This window comes from Chinchilla lanigera, unplaced genomic scaffold, assembly GCF_000276665.1.
Source record: "Chinchilla lanigera isolate Chin_1 unplaced genomic scaffold, ChiLan1.0 scaffold00001, whole genome shotgun sequence".
Classification (NCBI taxonomy): domain Eukaryota; kingdom Metazoa; phylum Chordata; class Mammalia; order Rodentia; family Chinchillidae; genus Chinchilla; species Chinchilla lanigera.
The window spans coordinates 41,177,988-41,203,686 of NW_004955402.1; the positions used below are offsets into that span (position 1 = coordinate 41,177,988).

The following is a 25,699-nucleotide window of genomic DNA, read 5'->3' on the forward strand; positions in this document are numbered from 1 at the left end:
TTTGGTTTTTCTCCGGTACCGGGAACCGAACTCATGACCTTGCGCTTGCCAGGCAGGCGCTTTTGCCGCTGAGCTAAATCCCCAGCCCCTGGCTTAATACTCTTGATTGACTGATTGATACAGGCGTTTGTTCAGCACGTACTTACAGGTCCTAAGCTAGAACCACTTGGAATATGCATCCATCACATCCACACCTAGCAGGGCCCAGCACTGAGGGATTCCTCCTCTGATTTGGGGACCAGTGTGCAGTTCATGTGGCAAACCTTGAGCTACTCCAGGTATGAGTCTTTATGGGGGAGAACCCTGAGGAGATGAACTGATCTGAAGAGTTGGTGGGAAGGCTTTTCTGAAGAGCAGGCTTGCTATCAGGAGGAAAGTTGGGGAAGAATATCCCAGGCAAAGGTCACAGCATGTGCATCTGTGGGCGGGGATGGTTCATGGGTCTGGTGGGCATGGTACGATGCAGGCCAGTGGGGCAGTTGTGAGAGAAGACAATTAAAAATAGATCAGAACCTATTGGATTGTGAGTGTTGCTGAAATTAAGGAGTGCTTAACACAGTGCCTCAGAGTAGATTAGAGCAGTTTTATTTTCCTTGTCCCCTTTTCATTTGGCCTTATACTTTTTCTACTAGGTCAGCCTTCAAGACTTTCCACTTGTTACTGTTCATTTACAGATGTGTTAAGAGTTTTGGCATATCCACAAGAGCATCAGATAATAGGAGATTTTTGGAATTTTAGATCTTTGGTTATAACTGTTTTCATTCATATTTTTAACACATTTATTTGAGATAAAATGAACTGGATATGATTATCTCTCCCCTATTAGTAAGTCTATTAGCTATTTACAACACCTCTCTGAAAAAGATAGTCTTTAATGGAAGAGAGAAGAACTGATGCTAGGGAAGTGAGCCGAGTCACATGCAAGTCTGTGTGGGGCATGAGGGCTCCTTGACTGGTCCCTTTGGCAGTTTGACCTTTTGGAAAAAGTTGAAAATCAGTCTCTCATGGTGCTGTTTTGAGGGACACTTAATATATTTATCTTCTAATCTATTAATATAGTAATAACTTTGAATAATATATTATTATTCAAGCATTATTCTTGAATCAGTAAGATAGGGCCTGTGGCGAGATGTTTTTTTTGTAAAAGTGATTATACAGATGTTTGTATTTCATATTTATGATTTACTTTTATTGAGTAATTTACATTTTATGTTATAGTAAGTAAATTTTTGTACAGTATGAAACCTTAATACACTTCGGTGTGTCAAATATCTTTTTTGAGTTTCTCCTTATTTAATACTGATTAATGCAGATATGTGAAAGGGAATGAAATAACATGAACTATATGACTATATTGTCATTCCCAACTAATCATGGAATCTCATTTTGTCCAAAAGCAAACATTTCAGCTAAGTAGATATGGTACTAATTCCAGCACAAATGGATTCTCTGAACTCATTTCATTTTGTTATTCTAACCACTAGTGTAGAGTAACAGCTCAACAGCAGGGGGCACCAAATATCCATTTCAGCCATACACATTTTCTTGCTATTTCCTGTGTCCCTCTCCATCCTCTCCTGTTTCTCTTTCTTCCTTCCTAATTGTTCTTCTTTTTCCTAATACTTAAAATAGTTAATACTGAAGTCTCATTATGGATACTTTTTACTATGTGGTAAGGTTTTTTCCTTCTTGTAGAATTTTTTGAACTACATTAAGACTTCTTTTTTTTAGTGTATCTTTTACATGTAACATGTGTCAGAATTTCAGGAATCATTTCAAAGACTTTTCTTGAATATCATATATAAAATCAATAGGAAAATCATTGTTCCTTTATTTTTTCTATCAAAATATTATTAGATAATAAACCAGTTTGATACTGTACTTAGGAAATTAAAAGTTATTTAGAATGTGCATTATAAATACCATACCTATATAATTATGTTTTTAAAAGACAGTACACTAAGATTTACCAAATATAAGTTTTTTCTTATATACTAGTTTTGGACTAAGTATTTCTGTTTTGGTCTAAGTATTGATATTTGTAGAAGAGCATTTTTGTGTATGTGTGTGTCTGTGTGTGTGTTTTACATATATTTTCTAGCCTGTGCTTAGTCTCCTTAGTCTCTGACTTCAAAGCAGATTATGATTTAAAAAAATAGTCATCAACCCTTGTGCTTTACACAGTATCATCAAAACTAACTAATGCCTATAATATTCAATGGTATGTGTTAACTCTGTCTTTAGGTAGAAATCCAAACCATATGATATCAGCACTTGTTCAGGAAAAATAATAAATTATTTTATAGCACTTTTTTTGTGGGGTGTTGAGGCAGGGTCTCACTATGTAGTGGAGGCTGGCCTTGAACTCACTGTGTAGCCCAGGATGACCTCAAACTCATGGTGATCCTCTTCCCTCAGCCTCCTGAGTGCTTGGATTACAGGCATGTGCCACTGTGCCCAGCTTATAGCACTTTTTAAAGATCGTCTTGAAATCTGTGGTATTAAAAAATCGTTCAGAAATAAGTATACTTTTAAATCAGTAGCATTAAAATAAATGGTGAAAGAGTAAATTATTGCCAGTGTTTCATATTTCATTTAGCCGTTGTAGGAAATGAAATATTTTTAAAACATTAATCCTCTCAAAGACTTTAAAAACATTAGTAGGCTTTGGGGGAAAAGGTTATCAGATATTTCAACAGATATGATTTATTCCAGAATATATTCAAATACAGAAATAACACTGATACATGTTATAATTTAGATTCATCATTTGTTCCCCCGCAGTCTAAATATTGCTTCTTTGTTGCTTGTAGCTAATTGCATCTGGTGTGTGTGTGTTTGATGAAAAAATATCCATACTTTAATAAAGATTAATCTCATGATCTGTTATTTTCCTTGGGTTGTGACAGAAGTTTGCCTCCTAACCTTATGATTGCCACAGGTTCGCTTTCAGTGAACAGCAAGCAATCTAATAATTTTTTCCTATGATTGCATCTCTGTTATAGTTTCCTTTTTTTTTTTTTTTTTTTTTGAGACAGTGTCTTGCTATGTAGCCATGGCTGGCCTTGAACTCACAGCAATCCTCCTGCCTCAGCCTCCCCAGTGCTGAGATTACAGGCATGTACCACCACATGTGGCTCTGTTATATTTTAAGTCAGGTTCCTTACTTGAAATTTGAAATGGCTAAGTCTATGCTTTTCTCTGTATAAAAAAGTTATGACACATTTGATACAATAAAAATGTCAAATACATTGGTCTTACTAGCTTTTTAAGTATGTATGTGTTCACATTTTGCAGTTTTCACTGAATTTTACTAGCAATGTTGAGATCATTTCATTTGTTCGTACCTTCTGATTTAACTTTCCATATTGACCTTTTTTTCAAGTAAGTGTTAAAACTGTTTCTTAAGGACAGAGGCTTTATTTTCTCCCAACCATCTTGTACATAAAGGTAGTATTTGGTGAACTGAACTTAAGTTCACCAGAAGTATTTGGTGAACTGAACTTAATCTTCCTCCATGATAATTTAAAGGTGAATTTGTGGGCACATATTTCAGTTCTTAATAAAGGTAGCAGAACAAGAACACTAGCATTCCAGTGAAAGAATTCCCCAGAACAGATAGCCTGTATTTGAAATTGAGAATATAAGATGATGGAATGAATTTGTTAATTAAATTACTTCAGACATGTATATGTTATTATTAAGCTAAGCTTTGGAATTTGATAGATTTTTTTTATTCATTTCCCTCTCACTCATCTTAGCATAGCATGTTAGAATGTTAATGATTTACTCTGCCATGTCCACACATTTAGCCAAAATGTCATCCTCATCACCTTGCTGAATATCTAAATTTGTACCAATAAGACTTTGTTAGGTTAGTAAAACCTGTTACCAGGCAGTAATGGTCATGAAGGCCTTGGTGAAGTCAGAAATTGTAGCTCATCTGTAGGACTTGGAGATGCGAGTCATGTTCTGTCCTTTTTCCTTCAATCTTTCCCTGTTTTCTTCAGTTTTATTTGGTGTTGTTTTCTGTTTTCATGTATTAAACTCTTTCTCAGTTTTTGCCATAGTGGCACAATCAGTAGCCCTGAGAAGCTGTGATAAGAGGAGTCCCACACCGTCGCATGCCTATATCCTGGTATCAGACACTAGGTAACCTTTTATTTGTCCAAGCACATGGCGGTCTGCTGACACATCTCCAGAAAGTGACAGAAAAATAGAAAGACTGGGGGTGCCGACAGAGACACGTGTGGCTGACATCAGATGAGAAAGCTTAGAAATCTTCCTGTGTCTTCATTCTTGCCTTTCTTTTTTTCAAGTAACTCTTGATGCTTCCGTAATTTCTTTACCAAAGATGTTTGATTTTATACTCCTTGGTCAGGATGGTCTGTTTTTCCTAAAAAAATTTTGCAGGTTTTTTCTAGAATGACAGTATTTGTTAAAGCAGTGTGGAGTGCTCTGTTTTATTTAATGCTGTTACCTAGTCCTTCGCATTTAGGATTAGTTCTGTCTACTTAATGTCGTCTTACTTTTTGGTCTGACATAGCCAACCTTTATACCCTAGTGTAATACTATAGTATGTGGGCTCAGTAGGTAGTAGCTAGCATTATAATTCTCATAGCAGTAACATTATATTGCAGATGTTTAGTATGTAGTTGTGTGTACATTCACTCAAATTAGTGTTAGTGGGTGCAGAGCATTAATTGTTGTTTCTGACATGTGTTAAGTTTGTGGAAAAGCAGACATAAAGCACAGCTCTGAGCAAGAAAAGGATTATATACACATTCTACATTCCATCTCACCATTTACATTCCCAGAACTATCGCATATTTATCTTCGCTCATCTGGACAGCTTCTGTTGCCTCCTATTTCATATTCATGGCTTCAGTCTTGCTTCTTTTCAGCCAACATTGCCAGTGGAGGTTTATGTAATTAAATTTAGTCATGTTTCTTCTCTCATTAAAGCTTTTGGAGAGTAGTTCTTAAACTTTACTGCATATAGTCATCTGGGTACTGATGATTAGACAGATTCTGCTACATTCCCAGACATACTGGCCTAGGTCTGCTATCTGGCCCAGGAACCTGTATTTCATAAATACCCCTGATGATTCTGAGAAAAGTACTACTTTAGTGGCTCAAAGGCGTGCAAGATAAAATTCAAGAGCTTTAGGTCGTGAATGCTCTCAATGAACCATTTCTTGCTTTCTTCGTCTTGATTGCTTGTGGTTTTTTTTTTTTTTTTTTTTTTTTTTTGTAGTGGGAATCAAACTCAGGACCTTGTGCTTGCCAGGCAGGTGCTGTGCTGCTGAGCTATGCCTCTGCTCCATCACTTTTGGATTTTATCAACTTTTACTTGTGATGTTTTCTACATTTGCCCTTTTTCACATCCTGCTTTCTTCCAAGGTTGCTCATTTGTAGCTCAAGTAGTTCCCTCTCTGAGGTGCTTCCTGGTCACTCACTTGGTACTTTTTCCATTTTATCCTTTTCTTATATTTTGAAATCATCCATTCGTATTTTATCAGTATTCTATGTCATTGTCTCTTAGTTTTGAATTCAAAGCTACAAAAAACATTTTATATGCACCTTTGAATTGTCAGTACCTTGCACAGATACAGGACATAATGGGCATTGTGGTTATTGTGGAAAAAATGAATTAAATTAAATATAGGAATGAGATTCAAAGTCTTTTTTTTAGCTTCCTGTTTATAACTTCACATGTACTATTATGTAGTATACATTTATAAAATTATTTATGTTGCTTAGAGTGTTTAATTATAGTATAGAAAAATTTATATTCTGTGTTCCTTTATAAATCATTGTGTTTAGAGAAATTTCTACAAAAGAGATAGTGATAAGATTACTTGAAGAATTCTGTAAGTAAGTTTTGGAAGTGGAGTCACATGAGATCCTTCTGAAGAATGGGTGCAAGTATGTTTGGACAGCAGGCAGACAAAAGGAACAATATGGCTTTGGAAAGGGCAAGTGGCTTGATTTGACAGTAGAAGTTATAGGGACTGTGGTCAGAGATGAAGCCTGAGAGGTAGGCAGCAGTATATTCTGGAGGATATTTTGTGCTTTGCAAAGAAATCTAGATTTTCTCCTTCCTTTAGTTATAAATTGCTACTGATGCCTTTGAAGCTAGAAAGAACCATAGTCAAATGAGAAGACTTTTAAAAGAAAAGAAAGATCAGTTAAGGGAGTCATTGTAATTTTGTTACAGAAGAGTTGATTAGCAATTTTAATAATTATATAAAATTCTTGCAGTGTTTTTGTGCATTCTGATATTTAAAGTTACAAAAGATCAGTAAGACGTGGTTTAGCTCTGCTTTTGAAATGGTCTCATAGAGTACAGGAAGGCATAAATAACTAAAATGACTAATTATATAAAGTGGCAAGGACATAAGTATGTGACACGCATAATATAAAATGCTATTGAGATCTGGGTCTTATCTGGACTAACTTTCCTTAGGAGCATTGTGTACATTCCATCAACCTTCTTGAGGAATAATTAACAATAAAACCTATGTATTCAAGGTATACCATGTGATGATTTGTATACATTGTGAATGATAGAATTCAGGTCTTGATGGAAGAGAAGAGATTGAAATAGAATTTAGGCAGAGGGATAAATGAAAGGATTTGTATGTAAGGGACCATGGTGATGGTACTAGAGCACATTTGTTAAGCCAGAAAGTAGTTTATCAAAATATAATGGGCCTGCAGGAATTGATTGTGCTGAAGGAATTTATATTTTATCCTCAAGCTTTATTTTGTAATTATGAAAAAATATGCAGTGATGTTTAATTTTAAAAATATATAAACGGAATATTTCATAATTCTATCACAAAAATAAGTACTGTGAATCCTTTTTTGTGCTATATTTCTTTTTTTCTTCCTTTTTTTTCTTAATATTGGGAGTTGAACTGAGGGCCTTGCGCTTGCCAGGCAGGTGCTGTGTTGCTGAGCTACATCCTTGGTCCCTTTGTGTTGTATTTCTTTCCAGTTTCTCTTGATAAATGTGTGTGTGTGTGTGTGTGTGTGTGTGTGTGTGTGTGTGTGTTTTATATATGTATATGTGTTTTTTATATATCTATATGCATTATATATGTATATGTGTTAAATAAGTGAACTTGGAACTAATCCTCTATGTATGTGTGTAATTGATATTTATATCTGGTTTTACCTTGCTTAATATTGGAACATGGACATTTTGCAGTTTGGTTAAATATGCCCAGAAAGCAGAGATTATAATGATCGCAACATTTGTTCTATTATATCGGTATGCTTAAATTATGCCTATCTCATTATTGTTAAATACTTAGGGTTTTTTTTTCCAATTTAAAATAATGGATGTTTCAGGTTCTTACACTTGCTCAGTAGGAAAGGACAATTAGGATGAGGGAAAGGAGAGAAGAAAGAAAGAGGAAGGGGGAAAAATATATATATACACACACACAAGATAGCTAAGATAATTGTACTACTAATTTCTATTGGTTTATTGAAAGGAACAGTTAATGTTTAATTGTTTGATCAATCTTGTATACCTATATCTGGTAATCTGAGCAACTACTTTGAAGATAACAGTATATAATAAACAATCATTGTTAATTTCCTATCTTCTTGTTTTGAAATTCTGTATCATTTTTATTGTTTTTGTGTTGTTTTGTTTTTGTTTTCTTTTTAAAATAAAAAAAAAATTTAAAAATGTATGTTGCTTCACTGAACATCTTTGTATATAAATCCTTGTCTGTGTTTTTGACTACATATTTGGAATAGGACCCTGGAAATAAATACTGGTATACTGGATCAAAGAGTAGTAATCTTAAGGGCTCAAGTGATATTTTTTCAAATTACTCTTCTGAAAGGCTGGTATTTATTTATTTATTTATTTATTGGTTTTTCTCCATTACTGGGAACTGAACTCAGGACCTTGCGCTTGCCAGGCAGGCGCTTTGCTGCTGAGCTAAATCCCCAGCCCAAGGCTGGTATTTAAATTGATGTCTGCAGTATGTGGGTTATTCTTTCACTTGAGCTTTTAGTTTTTACTGTTTGCTAGTTTTATAAAGTTATGTCTTATGGTTATTTTAACTATCATTTCCTAGACAGCTAGTTTGAGCAGGTTTCCCTTCTTTATTGACTCTTTTACTGTGAATTATTTTTCAATTTTATAGGGTTTTTTTTTTCTTTACTTAGGCATTAGTATTTTTCTAATTGGTTTTAAGAAATATTATAACTTCAGTATTATTTCCAGCACATTTTATTCCTATTTCTTACTTGTCTTTAAACTTTTTTAATAGTAGAGATTTAAATTTAAAAATGCTTAGAAAGTACATTCTCAAGATCAGATATTCAGCTATAGTTTGGTTTAGAGTTCAGAATTTTATATTTATAACTTCTCCACAATCCGTGAAAGTAGACTTCTTTGAGTTTTTTTTTTTTTTTGTCGGAAGAGTAGATTTGTGCCTTGGAAAGAAGTCTGTGGTCAGAGGATGTCACCGTTGGAATAAGGCAGTATGAGGACTGGCTTCACCTGCCTTGAGAGGCAAAGATAAAGGTCTGAATTTCTGTAGGGCCAGTGGAGTAAGAAAGAAGAGTGTTACTTCAGGAGATGCCGCAGGTTTTGTGGGAGGGTAGAGAGAAATGCATGTTGAATATGAGGTACTACGGGATATCCAAATACAAGCAACAGGAAGTAGAAGCCTGGAATCCCTTCAGGAGACAAGTCTGCCTGGAAACACTGAGCTGCCTCTTTGTCGATGATAGTGCTAATGTGGGAGGAAGAATCAGTTATCAGGGCTGACGGCTGACGAGAGAGAGAGGGCTCAGACTTAAAAGGCTTACCATGAGGTGTTCAGGATGCTGTAAGGTGGCTTTTTCTTCTTTTCATTTGTTTGTCTAACTACAAAGATTGTGGAGGAAAGGTACTGAAGCATTGCCATTGGATTAGTAAACTGGCTAAAAGGGACAGTAGAGGAGGAAAGAAATAGAGGAACGGCATGGTAAGGATGACACCTTTTATAGGAACTGAAAAAATAAGACTTGAATATGTGCTCTGTTGAAAGAAAGGAATATGTGAAGGCAAAATGGAAAAAGGAAAGATTAGACAGTGCGGCATCTTAAAAGGACCAGCAGTTCTGATAAACAGATTATCCTTTGTGGTTCATTCTCAGAGATAGAATATGCTTTTAAGGTATTGAAACAAATTGTACTCTATCCTATTAGTAAAGGGACTCCTTGCTTCAAAAATAAACTTATCTCCAGCCAGTGAGGTGGCGCACACCTGTAATCCCACACTTGAGGGGCTGAGGTAAGAGGATTGCGGTGAGTTCCAGGGCAGCCTGGGCAACATACTGAGTTCAAGGCAACCGCTACTACAAAGTGAGACCCTGCCTCAAAAAACCAACCAAACAAACAAAAAAACCCCAACAAACTTAGTTATGTAGTTTTTTTTTTAAATTAGTGCCTGTTTGCAGTAATAATGATTACATTAGTTTTGGGGAGTTGGTATACTTAGTTTTTAATTAATTGACAGTTTGATGATTGTCTCAGCATAAAATTTTTCTAATTGTGTAAACATTTTTTATATGCTATTAAGGGCAAAGTTAGTGTGCTACTTTTAGTGATACAAATCTCTAAAAAGACACTCCATAAGCATTTCACTTCTATTTATTGTTTGTTAATGAATGTTAAAATTAAACACTTCTAATTATAACTATCTTTTAAAAATATTTGTTCCAGGGGAATTTACCTAAATATTCTCATAACTCCCTGATGGTTCAAGCAATAAAGACGAACCTAACAGACCCGGACATACATGTGCTTTTCTTTGATGTGGAAGCGTTGATTATTCAACTCCTGACTGAAGAAGCCTCTAGGCCGAATACTGCACTTATTTCCCCAGAGAATTTGCAAAAAGCATCTGGCAGTGCAGACAAAGGGGGCTCTTTTCTAACTGGAAAGCGAGCAGCAGTTCTCTTCCAACAAGTGAAAGAAACTATCAAAGAGAACATAAAGGAACACCTCCTCGACGATGAAGAGGAGGATGAGGAGTTAATGAGGCAGAGAAGAGAAGAAAGTGATCCTGAATATCGGGCCAGCAAATCTAAGCCATTGACCCTATTAGAATATAATTTAACTATGGACACTGCAAAATTATTCATGTCCTGCCTTCACGCCTGGGGTTTGAATGAAGTTCTGGATGAAGTTTGTCTTGATCGCCTTGGAATGCTGAAACCACATTGTACAGTATCGTTTGGCCTTTTATCGAGGGGAGGTCATATGTCACTGATGCTTCCCGGTTATAATCAGGCTGCCTGTAAACTACCACATGGGAAAACAGAAGTAGGAAGGAAGCTGCCTCCCGCTGAGGGAGTAGGAAAAGGAACGTACGGAGTGTCTCGAGCAGTTACCACCCAGCATCTTCTGTCTATTATATCACTGGCAAATACCTTAATGAGTATGACCAATGCCACTTTCATTGGTGATCATATGAAGAAGGGCCCTACCAGGTGTGACCATGATAGTTTGATTTTATTCTTACATTTTAAAAAAAGAGGAAGAAGCCTGTTCTATTTTCATCATTGTTAATTACTTTTTTGGGGAGAGATAGAGCTTTATACATTGTTACCATTTTAGTGTCATTTCAGTTTCCTCTTTAAATTTTATAATGTAGATTTCCAAAAATGCCTGGTGTAAAATGAAGCTATATAATTATGTATATATAGACATATTTAGTGTCTGTTAAAGAATTTAGAACATGAAAGTTGGTCATCTAGACTAGGTCTTGAGCAAATACAATCTTAAAATTATGTTTCCTAGAAATTTCCACTTCAATTCAATTCAAAATGTATGTTTGGTGAAAGTACTTATTCTACTCCATATGCAGTGAATACATGTTCAGTGCTTGGCTTCAGAATTTTGTAAGTATAGTCAGAATTTCTCAAAGGGGAAGAGAAAACAGCATTTTAAAATCCAGAATACTATTTTAATGTTTCAAGAATACTAATGAATACTACTTGCCATTTCCCCAAAGCTATACAGACAACTTCTTGTTGTACTCTGTTGAGAGTTAACTATATAAAGTGTTTATTTTTTGATCTAACAAATATTTACGTAGCACTTACTTTATGTGAGGCTCTGTTGTAAGTACTTCACAAAAACTAGCTCATTAGTGCCCTTACCCATGTAAGGTAGATACTTTTCTTACCCCTTTGTTACAGATAAGAGAACTGAGAGGCAGAGAGGTGAAGTAGCTTGCCAAAGGTCACACAGCTAGTAAGTGATAAAGCCAGACCTCAAACCAAGACAGCTGTCTCTTGGGTCCAAGATTTCTTTAATGTCTTACTGCATTTTTTATAGTTTAGAGCTGAGTACTTTTTAAATCAATGTATTTTTCCATGAATTCATTTGAACCAGTGATAATGGGATAAGCTGAACTCTCAGCATGATAAAATGGAAGCATGGGGGACTAAGAATGATATGCACCTGTCAATAGTAGTTCATTGGAATACTTACATTTTTAAAACTTACAGAAAGTAGAAATTATAGATCAAAAAAATTTACTTGGTCCTTGCTAATCATGTACTTATTTTAGTATATAAAAATATAAAGTGGAATGTAGTGGATACAAAAAAATTATTTTGGAAGAGTAAATTGAAAATGTTCTGCATGTGTTTCTTTGCAATTCATTTGACTCTAGAAAATTCAATATTTTAGTAGTTCTGGAATTTTGAAAATGTGAAAGACTATATACATGTATTTTTTTCTTCTTTTTAAAGGCCACCTAGACCGAGCACCCCAGACCTTTCTAAGGCAAGGGGTTCCCCTCCAACTTCCAGTAATATTGTACAAGGACAGATTAAACAAGGTAAACATGAAATCTTATTGAGTAATTCACATGACATTTCAGCTCTAGAAGTGGAGGAGGCATAGCTAATGTATAATCATAACGTTTTGTTTGTCTCAAATTGTTACAAGACAGAAAAGTTGTTATATTCCAGACGTAAATATGGATAATTAAGATGTCAGTTAAATATAAATCAGATTTATTTAGAAATTGATAAATGGACATATTTCACATAATTTTATTATACTATCTTTGGTCTAATTTTTATGTATTAGGCATACCTTAACTTGACAACATTAGTGTTTTAATTATGTGCATCTTGAGTTTAAAAGTTATACCTTTTTTTAATATATTTAAGAATATTTAAATTCTAAGTTTTATACTGATCTTCTGCCGTCTGCTAGTAGTTTATAAATTGTGATTCTCAAGTGAAATTCTTATTTTTATCTTTTCATTTTATTTAAATCATTATATACCATAACCTTCATTTTTAGTTTTGTTTTTCATTAGGGAATGGGAGAGAAGAAAGATTGAGTTTATTTTTTATTTATTCCTCTAATTTCTTAGTATTATTAATTAATGTACTTAGATATTACTGACTATATCTTTTCTAGTCCTTTAATACTGACGAATGACCTGCAGAGTCATTTCTGCTTAAGGAACTCTCTTTTAGGCCAAGAATTAATACTGACTGTCACAGAATGTGATAGACGCAAAGAAGTCAGCAAGAGATGGGTTGATGAAGATTCTGCTTATAAGTGGTGATACCACTTTTTCCTCTAACGTTTTTATTTTAAGTTTGAAAGAGTCAGAGCATAGCCCTACAAGGTTTGTTAAACAATAGTCTCCTAACTTTATTTATTTTTTTATTTTAAAAACAGTAGTAAATGAGAAACAAAGAAATAGAAAAGTAGCAGCATACCAGTATCACAAACATAAACAAATCAAAGCAAGAACATTCAAAGTGATACAAAGTCTCAAGACAAAATAATACGAATCAACAGTGGTTGTTACATTACATATCACTATCCTCAACTATATTGCTCAGATTACCCGATGTAAGAATGAAAGATTGCTCAAACCAGTATAGGGAATAAGAAAATAATTCTTCGATAAAACAGTAGAGATAATACAGAGTTTCACTAGACAAGATGGTAGGAGTTCACCATTGTAATTCCATTGCATATTGTTACCTTCAAATCCCTTGCTCAGACCACCAGACACAAGCATGCACAATTGATCAGAACATAAAAAATTGTGAGCATTAACTGTTCATTTCAATACACCATCAGACATCAGCAATACAGTCATCACAGCTATTCATATATATATTTATATTTTGCCTTCCTTCTTTCTTTTTTCTTCTTTCTCTCATCTCAGTTGTTCCTTTGAGCAATTTCTTTCCCTTTCCTATCATCTATTGTGTGTTTTGAGTTTAACCTAGTCTTTCAGTTTTCTACATGAAGGAGACAATGTGATGTTTACCCATCTGGGTCCAATTTATTTCACTTATGAGTATGGTCTCTAGTTGCACCCATTTACCTACAAAAGCCTCGAGATCATCTTTTTTAATAGCTGAGTAATACTCCATTGTATAAAAATACCACAACTTTTTTATCCATTCCTCAGAGGATGGGCATCTGGGTTGTTTCCAAGATTGAGCTATAACAAATTGTGCTGCTATAAACATGGGTGCACATATCTTGCTGTGGTATGATGTCTTTAATTCTTCTGGGAAAATACTCAGAAGGGGAATAGCTGGGTTAAATGAGACTTCTAATCCTAGTTTTGTGAGGAATCTCCAAACTGATTTCCACAGTGGTTTCACCAATCTTGGTTTCACCAAGTGGAGTAGGGTTCCTTTCTCCCCACAGCCTCTGCAGCATTTGTTATTGGTTGATTTCTTGATGATAGCCATTCTTTCTGGGGTGAGATGGAATCTCAGTGTTGTTTTAATTTGCATTTCTCGAATGACCAATGACGCTGAACATTTTTTCATGTATTTATTCACCATTAGTATCTCTTCATTAGAGAAGTGTGTTAGTTTCCTAACTTTAAATGTACAACATTCTCATTCCCTAAGACAAATGCTGTTCTCTTTCTCAGCTGATTATTTCTTACTTATCTTAACATCCAGACATGGTGTGTTTGATTTCAGACAAGGTTAGGCACCGGATCGGTTCTCACTGAAGCTCACACTCTCTCTATACTATTTGTATCCTTCATTTCTAATGATCACCCTTCTCATTTCCCTACCCTCTAATTACAGTTATGTAATCAGCACTGTGGGTACAGCTCAGTGGCTGAGTGCTTGCTTAGTATTCATGAAGTATTGTATTCAATGCCCAGTACCATTTCCCCCCTCCACAGAACTACACAATCATTTTATTATACTACTTTCTATTAAACTACATAAAATTTAGTTTTGATAATTTTTATACTTGTGTGTGTGAAATACAATATACATAAAGAAAGTGCACAAAATACAAATCTACAGGTCAGTGATATTTATAAGTTGCGTGCTCGTATAACTCTATTCTTGGACGAGGGCTAGAACATAACTAGCTCTTCAGACGCACCCTACAAGTTCCCTACAAGGCATCATGTCTTCTCCTCCCAAAGGTTACCACAGATTGAACATCTCTAATCTAAAAGTCTAAAATCTGAAATGCTTCAAAATCTGAAACTTTGGTGTGCTAACATGATGCTAGAAAGTGGAAAATTTTAAATCTGACCTTTTACGAAATTACCTGTTTTCTTTTATAGTTATACCACCTATTTAAATCCCTGAACTTTATAGTTTAATTTTGACTGTTTTTTGAGTTCTATGGTAATGCTCTATTCTTTTGTGAGATTTATCAGTGTTGTTGTGTTTGACTCTAGTTATTTATTTTCAGTGGTGTATATTATTCTGTTAAATGGAAAGGTCATAATCATGTTTTTTTTTTTTTTAGTTAAGGATGGTGTTAGCTTTAGATTTTTTTCTAAAAATCCTTTATTCTTTTATCTTTTTGAGAGAGGGTCTCACTATATCGTTCAGGCTGGACTCAAACTTACAGCAATCCTTTTGCCTCAGCCTCCCAAGTGCTGAGGTTACAGGCATGTGCCACCATGCCTGACCTAAAATGCCTTTCGTTACATGAGGGAGTTCTCTTGTGTTCCTACATTGTTGAGTTTTTGTTAGTTTGTTTTAATGAATGGATGTTGGATCTAGGTGCTTTATCTGCATCAATTGAAATGATTATGTGTTTTTTTTCTCTTCATAAGATAAACACAGATTCTTTTTTTATTTTAAAACAGCTTTGCAATAGAGACCTACTTTGTCGTGATGAATTAGCCATTTTAAAGATTGTTGGATCCAGTTTTCTAAAATTTTGTTCATGGTTTTTATATGGGTGTTCATGAGAGATTTTTCTGTGTAGTTTTCATTGCTGGTAACATCTTCGTGCAATTTTTGTAGCAGAATAATGCTGGCCTTATAAAATGATTTCAGCGGTGATCCCTTTTCTTGTATTTTCTGAAAGGGTTTGTGTAGATTGATATTATTTCTTCCTAATTTGGTTGGTCTAAATCACTAGTGAGTGCTTGTAAGCTTTGAGTTTTCCTTAGGGGAAGGTTTGTAACTGTAGACTTAAAATTGTTAAGTATAAGGCTATTCAGCTTATTATAAAATTCTTGAGTTAAACATTGGTAGTTTATGTCTAATATCAAAAAGTTGTAGGGCTTGACATTATCTGTACTTCTCCATTTCTATTATTTATTGTTTATGTTTTTTCTCTTTTCCATATCAGCCTATCTAGTGATTAACAATTTTATGGATCTTCTCAAAGAACTAGCTTTTGGTTTTATTTTTTTGGTCTATAATTTTTCTGTTTTTTATTTCAGTGATTTATGTTTTACTATTTAAATTTTTCTGTATGTAATTTGCTCTTATGTTTTTACTTCCCTAATCCAAAGTGTATAAGCGGAGATCATTGAATTGAGAACTTCTTTTATAATATGAGTATTCAGTGCTATAAATTTCCCTCTGAAATCAGTCATGGTGGCATATGCCTGTAATCCCAGTGTTTGGGAGGCTGAGGTAGAAGGATCGCAGCAAGTTTGAGGCCAGCATGGGCTACATAGTTAGTTCAAGCCCAGCCTGCATTACAAAGTGAGATCTCCCAAAAGCCAAAAAAAAGAAAAAAAAAATCCCTCTGAATATTGCCTTATTTGCATCCCACACATTTTGATATGTTATGCTTATAATTTTTCTTTTGATATTTTACTCCTAGGTAATTTAGTAATGAGCTATTTAAATTTCCAGATATTTGGGGAATTTTTCAAGGATTTATTTGGCTTCCAATTTGTAATCAGATAGGATACTCAGATGGCTTGAATCCTTTGGAATTTTTTCAATTTATTGTATTTCCTTAAAAATAAAGCTTGTATAAATTTATAGTATGTAATGTTTTGATACATATGTACATTGTGGAATTGCCATATTAAGCTAATTGACATACTCATTACTTCAAATATGAATCCTTTTTTTGTGGTGAAAATACTTCAAATCTCTTTGAGCAATTTTCAGGTAATATATATTGTTACTATCTATTATCCCCATGCTGTATTCCCCGTGAATCTTTTAGGGTTTATTGAAACCTGTTTTATAGACCAGATATGGAAATCTTGGTAACTTACACTGTGCATTCAGAAAAAATGTGTTTTTTGCTGTCATTGGGTGGAGTGTTTCATTAAGACAGTCAGGTTAAGTTTTGCCACAGTATTCAGCTTTAATATGTATTTGCTGATTTTTCTGCCTACTTGGTTTTATCAACTTGGTAAGGGAATTGCAATCTGTAGTTATAATCATGAGTTCATTATTTATTTATCTTATTTTACTTTTACAGCTTTTTAAAATGTATTTTGAGCTGGGCGAGATGGGCCACAACTGTAATCTCAGCACTAGGAAGGCTAAGTCAGAAGGATCGCTGTGAGTTTGAGGCCAGCCTGGGCTGCATAGTGAATTCAAGGCCAGCCTGAACTACATAGCAAGACCTTGTCTCAAAAAAAGGAAAGTATTTTGACCTCACACTTTGGAGGCTGAGGCAAGAGAATTGCCACAAGTTTGAGGCTAGTTTGGGGTACAGTGAGTTGAAGGCCAGCTTAAACTACACAGTGAGGCCCTGTTGCTCCCCATCCATCCATCATCTATCTATCTATCTATCTATCTATCTATCTATCTATCTATCATCTATCTATCTGAGATAGATATACTCTTATTAGGTGTATAAACCTTTGGAGTTGTTACTTCCTTTTGATTATTTGGCTGATAAAATGACTTTATTTTTTAATTATTTTGGGTAGAGGGCTGGGGATGACCAGCCCTCTACCCAAGGGCCTTCACATTAAACTATATGCTCACACCCTTTTTTGATTTTTAAATTTTGAGACAGGGTCTCCATAAGGTGATAAATTACCTAGGTTGTGCTCACTTGTGATCCTCTCAGAGGCTTCAGCTTCTCAGGATTCTGGAATTACAGGCCTGGGCCACCACACCTGGCTTGAAATAACTGTCTTTATCTTTGCTGATACTCTTTGCTTGGACATCTATTTTGTTTGTTATATTATAGCCATTTTGGCATTTTGTTGTTGGGAGTTATCATGGTATATCTCTGCCCATCCTTTTACTTTTTACTTTTCTACTTTGTATGTAAGCTGTGTTTCTTGCAGGCATCGTGTAGTTAGGTCTTGCTTTTTATCCAGTCTTACCTGCCTCTTGTGATTGTTGATATGTTTAGATTTAAATCTCTTATCCTGCTTTTCTCTTTATCCCTCTTTTGGTTTCTTTTTTTCCTTTCACTCTTTTTTAGATTAATAATATGTTTTCATTATTCACTTCTATCTCTTTTGTTTTTATAAGCTAATTATTTTATTTTGGTGATTAGTTTATAGGCTACACATTTACCTAATCACAGGTCCCTTCAAACCATATTATGCCCTTTAACACTGAAAATGAAACCCTTATACTGACATTTCTCCCTTCCTGATCATTGCTGTTGTTATCCAGCATTTCACTTTTACATGTTACGAACTCACAAGTCATTATTATGATTTGTGTTTAGTAGTTAATTATATGTTAATGATATTTAAATAAGAAAATCATACATGTTTATGCATTTAGTTACCATTGTTTGATCTCTTTATTTAGATTCATATTTCTATCTAGTATAATCTTCCTTCTACCTAAATTACTTGCTTTTATGTAGTGAGGACCTGCTGTTCTGTAAGGTTTTGTATGTCTGAAAGCACCCTTGTTTTCCTTTGCTTTTGTATGTCTGAAAACATCTTTGTTTTTCCTTGGTTTTGATGTTTTTGACTTCATAGTTTTGACTGTTTTTATCTTTTAGTACTGTACTTTCGAGATGGCACTGTTTTGTCTTCAGGCTTGCATTGCTTTCTAACAAATCTGATGACATTCTTTTCTTTGTTCTTCTGTATATAACATTATTCTTACTGCTCTTATGAATCTGTCACTGGTTTTGAGAAATTTGAGTATGCAATGCCTTAATAGTTCTCATACCTTTTAAAATTTTATATTACAACGATTAGTACATATTAATTGTACAAATTAACAGGCTTCACTGTGATGTTTCCACGTGTGCATACATCACTCATTTATCATGTCCCTTCACTCATTTATCATGTCACTTCTAGGTCTTTTCTCTACCCTTCCAGCCCATAGTAATTCCTCTGCTATTTTTAAGTCTTTTCTTCCCCATCCAGTTTCTGCGTACAGTTTTTCATCTTTCTTGTGGCTGGTGTTCATTGAGCTTTTTAACTCTGTAGTTTGCATTAATTTTGAAAAAATTTAAACCATTAGTTCTTTAAATATTTTTTCTCTCCTTCCATCTCTCCTCATGTACTGCTTCAAATGGTCTCATATATCACTGATGCCTTTTTTATTGTGGTTTTTTTTTTCCTCTCTGGGTTGTGCGTTAGATAGTTTTTATTTCAATGTGTAACTGTTGTAACACCTCAGCGAATAATTTGGATATCTCTGTCAGTTCTAGATTGATTCTCCTCTTTGTGGGCTCTGCTTTCCTCAGCATGCCTTGTAATCCTCCATTAATTTTACCAGGTTGGGTCCTGAGTACTTTTGCATTGAACTTCAGAGTTACTTTTTATTTTTGACACAGGATCTCACTATGTAGTGCAGGCTTTGAATTTATGGTGATCCTCCTGCTTCAGCCTCCTGAGTACTAGGATTACAGGCATGCTCCACCACTCCTGGCCTGGAGTTACTTTCATGTGGAGACAGTTTAACCTTTTTCTATGGTTTGTTTATGATTTGATTTGTTTGGTGGCTTGGAGCAGCATTCTGTATAAGGTGGGTTACTCCCCATTACTGCAGCAAGACTTTTCTGTGTATTCTTTTGAATGGTCTGTCACTTCTAAGGTTTTCCAGTCAGGCTGCAGGAACAGGTTCTCTTTCTGGCTTTTCAGATCATTCTCTTTGTAACCTCTACTAGTCTCCTTACCAATAGGCACTGCTTGGTCCTCTGTGGAATACTGGAAGAACTTCAGTCTTTACAGCTGCCTTCTCTCTCTCTTCTCCTGTGATTCTACCTGGGCTGGTTCCCTGGAAGCTGGTTTCTCTCTGCTTGTCTCGTTGACACAGGGAGATTACTGAACTCTTCCTCAGTTCCTTTTATCTAGACTAGAAATGCTCTCAAGACAATGCTCTGGACCAATCATAGGGCTCATTTTGTGTCCCATGTCTCATTCTTTATTGGTTGATACCCAGGGGTTTAAAAACCTTTGTGTTGTGAATTTGGGTTTTTTTGGGGACAAGGGTTATGAGGTAAAATTCTTTTTGTTGCTTGGAGTTTTAATGTTTTTAGAGCATTATCACATAAAGAAATGGAAACAAGCTCACATGAGTAATTGATTTACTTAAAGTATAATTAGTAATGTTGGTTTGATTAGTGTTCAGCCAGCACCTTTTAACTCTAGGTCTTATGTTTTTTTACCCAGTAGCATGTATTTATTTTTTGTAGTTAATTGAAAGTATCTTCCAAGATAAGTACATATTTTCTGTCGTTTATTTCATTTACAACTTTAAGATCCTGTTAAACATGGTATTTTTTTTAAATTTTAAAGAGAAAAGAAAAACTAACTTGAAGATAAGCAGGGTATTTTTGTCATCCTCCTCCTCATCATCCTCATTGAGTTTTTTTTTTTTTTTTTGAGACAGGGTCTTGCTATGCAGTTCATGATGTTCTTAAACTCACTATGTAGCACAGGCTGGCCTCATACTCATGGCAATCTTCCTGCCTCAGTCTCCCAAGTGCTAGGATTACAGATGTGTACAACCGTGCCTGGCCTCATTATGATTCTTCACAGTTGATATATCTTCTTCAGTTACATTTTTCCTCTCTTTAAGCATAGTAGATAGAAGCATTCCAGTATAATTTGTGTCATTCTTGTGGTTAATTATATGTCCACCACAGTTATGGTGTTGGATGTGTTTATCTGGTGAAGATTTAGGATTTAAAATTGGGATTTTTTTTTTTTTTTTTTTTTTTGAGATGGTTTTACTATGTAGTAGAGTCTGGATTTGAACTTGCTATGTGTTCCAGGATGGTCTCAAACTCATGGTAATGCCCCAGCCTCAGCCTCCTGGGTGCTGGGATTACAGGTGTGTGCCAACATACCTGGCTGGAATACTTTAATATTACTCTTCAGAAAAGCATTGAGTTTAGAGAGCAGGGAAGAAGGTGCACATAATGAGTCTTTTTCTAAAACATTTACTATTTAAGGAAATACATTTAGGGATTTCCATTTGGAAAACACATAGTGTTTGTCTCTTAAAGTAAATGAAGGTCAGCAGTCTCCAGTGAGAGCTATATAGTTTATATATATATAATTTTTTTCTTTTTTCTTTTGTTTTTTAGTTTTTTGAGACAGTATCTCACCATGTAGTTCAGGCAGACCTTGAACTCACTGTGTAGCTCACACTGGCCTTGAACTTGTGGCAGTCCTCTGCCTCAGCCTCCTGAGTGCTCAGATTGAGTGCGCCACCATGCCTGGCTGGAATGAATTTAGAGTAATAATTTCTTCAACAAATATTTGCTGTGCACTGTTTTCTCTTAACAACTCTGAGCAGTTAGACAGATTAGTCTGATGTATATACTCTTGAATCATTTATGTACATCTAATAGGTAACACATGAATGTAAATAACCAGTTTAGGTTAGGAAGTGGTAAGAGATACCACTTGGTATCTCTGAATTCTCAAAGATTTCAGAGAATTATATGTTTATCTTTCTTCTTCACCTTTTCTTACCTTGTTTTTTTTTACTTTGGATTTTCTTTTCCTAACTCCCACTGTGGTATATAATGACTCATAATTCATCTTTATGTTGGATTGCAAATATAAATATGCTCCTTTTGAGTAAACTGCTTTTTATGTGTTGGCTAATATTTCTTCAGCTACAGAATAATCTATATGAAGTAAAGTCTTTATCAGAGGTTTGAACTTTTAAGACATTTCAGTTTGAAAATAAAGATAGTTTAGCCTATATAATTTCTCATAAACAACATCAGGACATTTCATTGAGGTTTATTTTGTCTGAAAATGCACTCATTATTTAGCATTTTTCAACAATATTTACTGGTGGTCACCTATTTTTTTTGATAGAGGTAGTATATATTAAATAGTCAATTTTGCAGCTTAGAAATTACCTCTTTTAGACAAGGATAAGAGATATCAAACAATCAAGTTTTTTCTTCTACAGTGATGTGTCTCTAAATCTATGCATGGCTTTAGGATTTTTACATTCTTCTTTTTTTTTTGTAATTGGGAGTCGAACTCAGGACCTTGCGCTTGTCAAGTGGGTGCTGTGCCACTGAGCTATATCTGCAGCCCTAGGGTTTTTACATTCTGAAGCACTATATTTCTATTTATTTGCACGGCAAAAATCTGAGGTCAGCATCTCTAGTACATTTTTAAAATTTTTATCTTTATGTTTAATAGTTGTATCTCTGTTCAGTGGGAGGTACATAAGCAAATTATTCAACTTAAAGATTCAATGTTATGTTCCTTGCAATTTTACTTTTGCATTAGTGGGTTCAATATGGGCTTTCTAAACTGAAAAATAAAAAAATAGTCATTGTTAAATCAACTCAGGAAACATTTACATAAATTAATCGATTGTGTACCCTTTTCCAGGGTCCACAGCAAAAAGCTTGGCTTAACCTCTAATACATATCAGGGCAATGAACGGATGGGTCTGAGAATCCTTTAAACTTTTGGGTTTGAACTTATGTGCCTTTTTAAAAAAATTGGCTTATGACTTTGATCTACTGTGGAAACTCAATGGACAGGTACTTTTTTTTTTCTGTTTTGTTTACTGGTTTATTAGAAGTGCTTAGAACAGTTGCTGATTCATAGGAGCTCAGTAAATATTTGTTGAATGAATGATTCTATAAGTATCTTCTCTGTGTTTCTGGAATTAATATGTCAGTTAGTAGATGCTGAGGCTACAAAGGCTAAAAATTATCTGTCCTCAAGAAGTTTAAGTTCTTCAGAGGAGGTTAAGAGCAGTCCCATTTATGATAATATTTGAATTGCTTATTTATTTGCTTTTTAATTAGGCTTTGAGTTACCCGAGGCAGGAACTTTTTCTAATCTTTGTGTTTTTAAATCTTAGCCCAATACCTGGTACATAGTTATATGTAAGTTATTTAGTGTTGATTAACTAAAGTGAAAAAATTATAGCCTTCATATACCTCATTCAAGTTAGTGTTTATGTCATAAATTTCTTTTACTAAATGAATTGTTCCTAGGGTTCTTGGTTTCATTTATTTATTTATTTTATTCATTTATTTATTTTGGAGAACTCATGTATTTATTTTGGATGTTCATAAAGAATGTTGATGTTTTTGTTCGTTTTGATTCTTTAGCTATAGTCATAGGCCAAGGAAAATTATCACATCTGATGTTACTCCAATTCTGACCCAATCTAGTGATTGTTAAATGGAGTTTACAATTTTAAAAACATGAGTGCTTTCTTGTGTTGCCTTGGTATATGTTTGTCAGAAAGCCATTCTGAGCTATTAACACATTCTGCAAAGATGGGTCCTCATCTTTTCTGTTGTCTCTAGGTTTTTTTATTGTGTGTATGTGACCTTTTTTGTTTGTTTGTTTATTTTTTTGCCTTGTTTTAAGGATATTAGTTTTTCCTAAAAATATGTGGAAATGAATTCCTATTTTGGTTCTGAACGTGTTGTTCATCTTGTGGTTTCATATTTAAGGGAAAGAGTCTACATTATTAATAATTCCATCACTTAATTAAGGTTTTTATATTTTTTTGTATTAGCACCATGGTAGACATGAGTGAATAATGTGAGTGAATGATATAATTCCATGTATCTCAAAGCTTTCCATGTATTCCCTGTAATAATTGCCTATAACTGTTGTGGCTATATTTTCCAAGAATATGACAGTGACCTCTTAGGACAGGAATTTGTTTTGAAATACAGTGTCCAGAAATACCAAGTTATAAACTTCCACAAAAACTCCAACTTTGTATAACTAGTATGTTTGAGATTACCATACTTCTGATATATTTGTTTTGTCATTAATTTCCAAATACAAAAAATTCTTTTTCATGATCATATTATTTATGTGATAGTTATTGTCTCTCTATTTTCTTATAACAGTTTTTCCAATATTAACAATTTGATTATATTTCAGGAATAAAAAGTTACTGCGCTTCTTAATATTAACTCTAAGCTAGTGAGAGGGCAGTGGAGTAGTTCCTTAAAAATATGAAAGGAAAATGATTTTTTTGTTTTAGAATTCTACATGTATACTGTCCATCAAAAGGCAGATTGATGACATTTTCAGGGATTCGTGGTCTTGAAAAATTACTGTATTATGCACCTTTACTCAGCAAAGTATTGAAAGCTACATTGCATCAGATTAAAGGAGTAAATAAAGATAAAATAATACGCAGCACTCGACAAACTTGGGTTCCACTCAGGAGAACACTAAGAGAGAATTTGCTGGATAATGCCGAAGGCAAATCTCAGGGTGACAGTCATGCAGCAGATAGGTACAGGGTGTGAGATGGCATCTGAAGAGCTGTTCAATGGAAAAATGAAACTGGAGTTTAGAAAATCATTGAGAGGCTAACGAAAGGTTTAAGAAGAGGGTGGGATGGCTCATGCTGGTAATCCCAGCTACTCCAGAGACTGAGGCAGGAGGATCACAAGTTCAAGGCCATCCTGGTCAATGCTGTGAAAGTCTGTCTAAAGGAAAGAAAGAGAGAGAGAGAGAGAGAGAGAGAGAGAGAGAGAGAGAGAGAGACGGAGAGACAGAGAGAGAAAGAGACAGAGGGAGAGAGAGAGAGAAAGAAAGAAAGAGACAGAGAGAGAGAGAGAAAGAGACAGAGAGAGGGAGAGAGAGAGAAAGAAAGAGACAGAGGGAGAGAGAGAGAAAGAGAAAAAGAAAGAGAGAGAGGGAGGGAAGGAAGGAAGGAAGGAAGGAAGGAAAGAAAGAAGAGCCGTATTTCAGGATGGGCTGGGGACTCCTGTCTTTCAAATGTGTTTTTTTAAGATACTGATTGACTTACTAAACTGTGCGCTTACATCATTACCTTTCATGTTGAATGACCTGTCTGTTCTATCAGACATGTTAATATATGCTGAGTTAAAGTGCGTTAATACTTAAAGTTATTTTATATCATGAGTAATATTTTGTATTATTTCAATTATCTCAGTGTAATTCCTGAGATTATAAGAAGGATTCCATATGAAAACATTTTTATTTCTGCCTGAGTCAAGTGGTATGATCCTAAAGAATAATAGTATAAGATAGTTTTTATGACTATTCTACACGTACATACAATGCCTGAGACTTTTTTAGAAAGGGAGTTTTTGGGCGAGTGAGTGATCATAATTACTATTATATTTGTTTTCTAATCTGGTCATAAGGACAGTAGATTAATTGGTTAGCTTTTTGTAAACCTTTTTGGCATTAGGAAGTATCACAAAATAGGAACTTTTTAGGCTACAGAGTAATCAAAAGTTTTTAGAGTTTTCATGCCAAGGTTGCATTCGTAGTAGAGTTACCATCTTAATTATGCCAGTTGCGTAAGACATTGGGGATATGCATATGCTCAATAATTAAATAGAATGTTGCATCATTTAGTTTTGTATATCAGAAAGCTACACATTAGAAAAGAGATAATGAAAGCCAAATTAGTGATTTATCCTAATGGTTTGTGTTGATTTAAAGGATAACTAGAATCTACCTAAGACATAATAGACAAGATCTGAAGGAGGCATATAAAAAGGTAGATACTGTTGCAGGATGCCTGTAGTTGACCCTACACCCAGTGCACAATGCTCTTATATTAAGGACATGGTGGTTGGCACTACAGGGTTTCCTTATTTCTAATTTTTTCATGTGTTTCCTCCTCCTTTTCCTTCCTTCTTCCCCCTCACGGTACCATGATCACTATGCAGCACTATTAAAATGATTCCTCATTAAACAGTTTTATTCATTGTTTTAGTGGTAAGCTTTTAAAAATGTTTAAACTTTCCATTTTCTTCCTGATATTTTTTAGATTTTCTTTCTTTTTTATTTCTCTGCAAAATGTAAGGCTATTTATGCTTTTGTACTGGGAGGCTGATGTGATTTAGACGCTTTGTAAAGCGCACCTGTCACTCAAAATATAAATGTCTGTCCTCTTTATGTTTTAATATCATAATGAGAGTAGTGAAAAATGGAGTCAGATTTTGAAGATTGTTACACATTTGTTGAAAACCAGTACTGCAGATATTGTAATACTAAGTACATATGTGT

At 34.6% G+C, this 25,699-nt stretch overlaps 1 protein-coding gene across 2 annotated transcripts in view; it reads left to right on the plus strand.

Annotated features, from left to right (window-relative positions):
• The window catches only part of Wdr7 (WD repeat domain 7), a 365,823-nt gene that overhangs the window by 106,093 nt on the left and 234,031 nt on the right, over positions 1-25,699 (plus strand). For both annotated transcript variants that reach the window (XM_013510978.1, XM_013510979.1), the window contains exons 15-16: positions 9,739-10,508; positions 11,778-11,866. In XM_013510978.1, the coding sequence (XP_013366432.1) occupies positions 9,739-10,508; positions 11,778-11,866 (859 nt within the window). The remainder of the gene's footprint in view (positions 1-9,738; positions 10,509-11,777; positions 11,867-25,699) is intronic.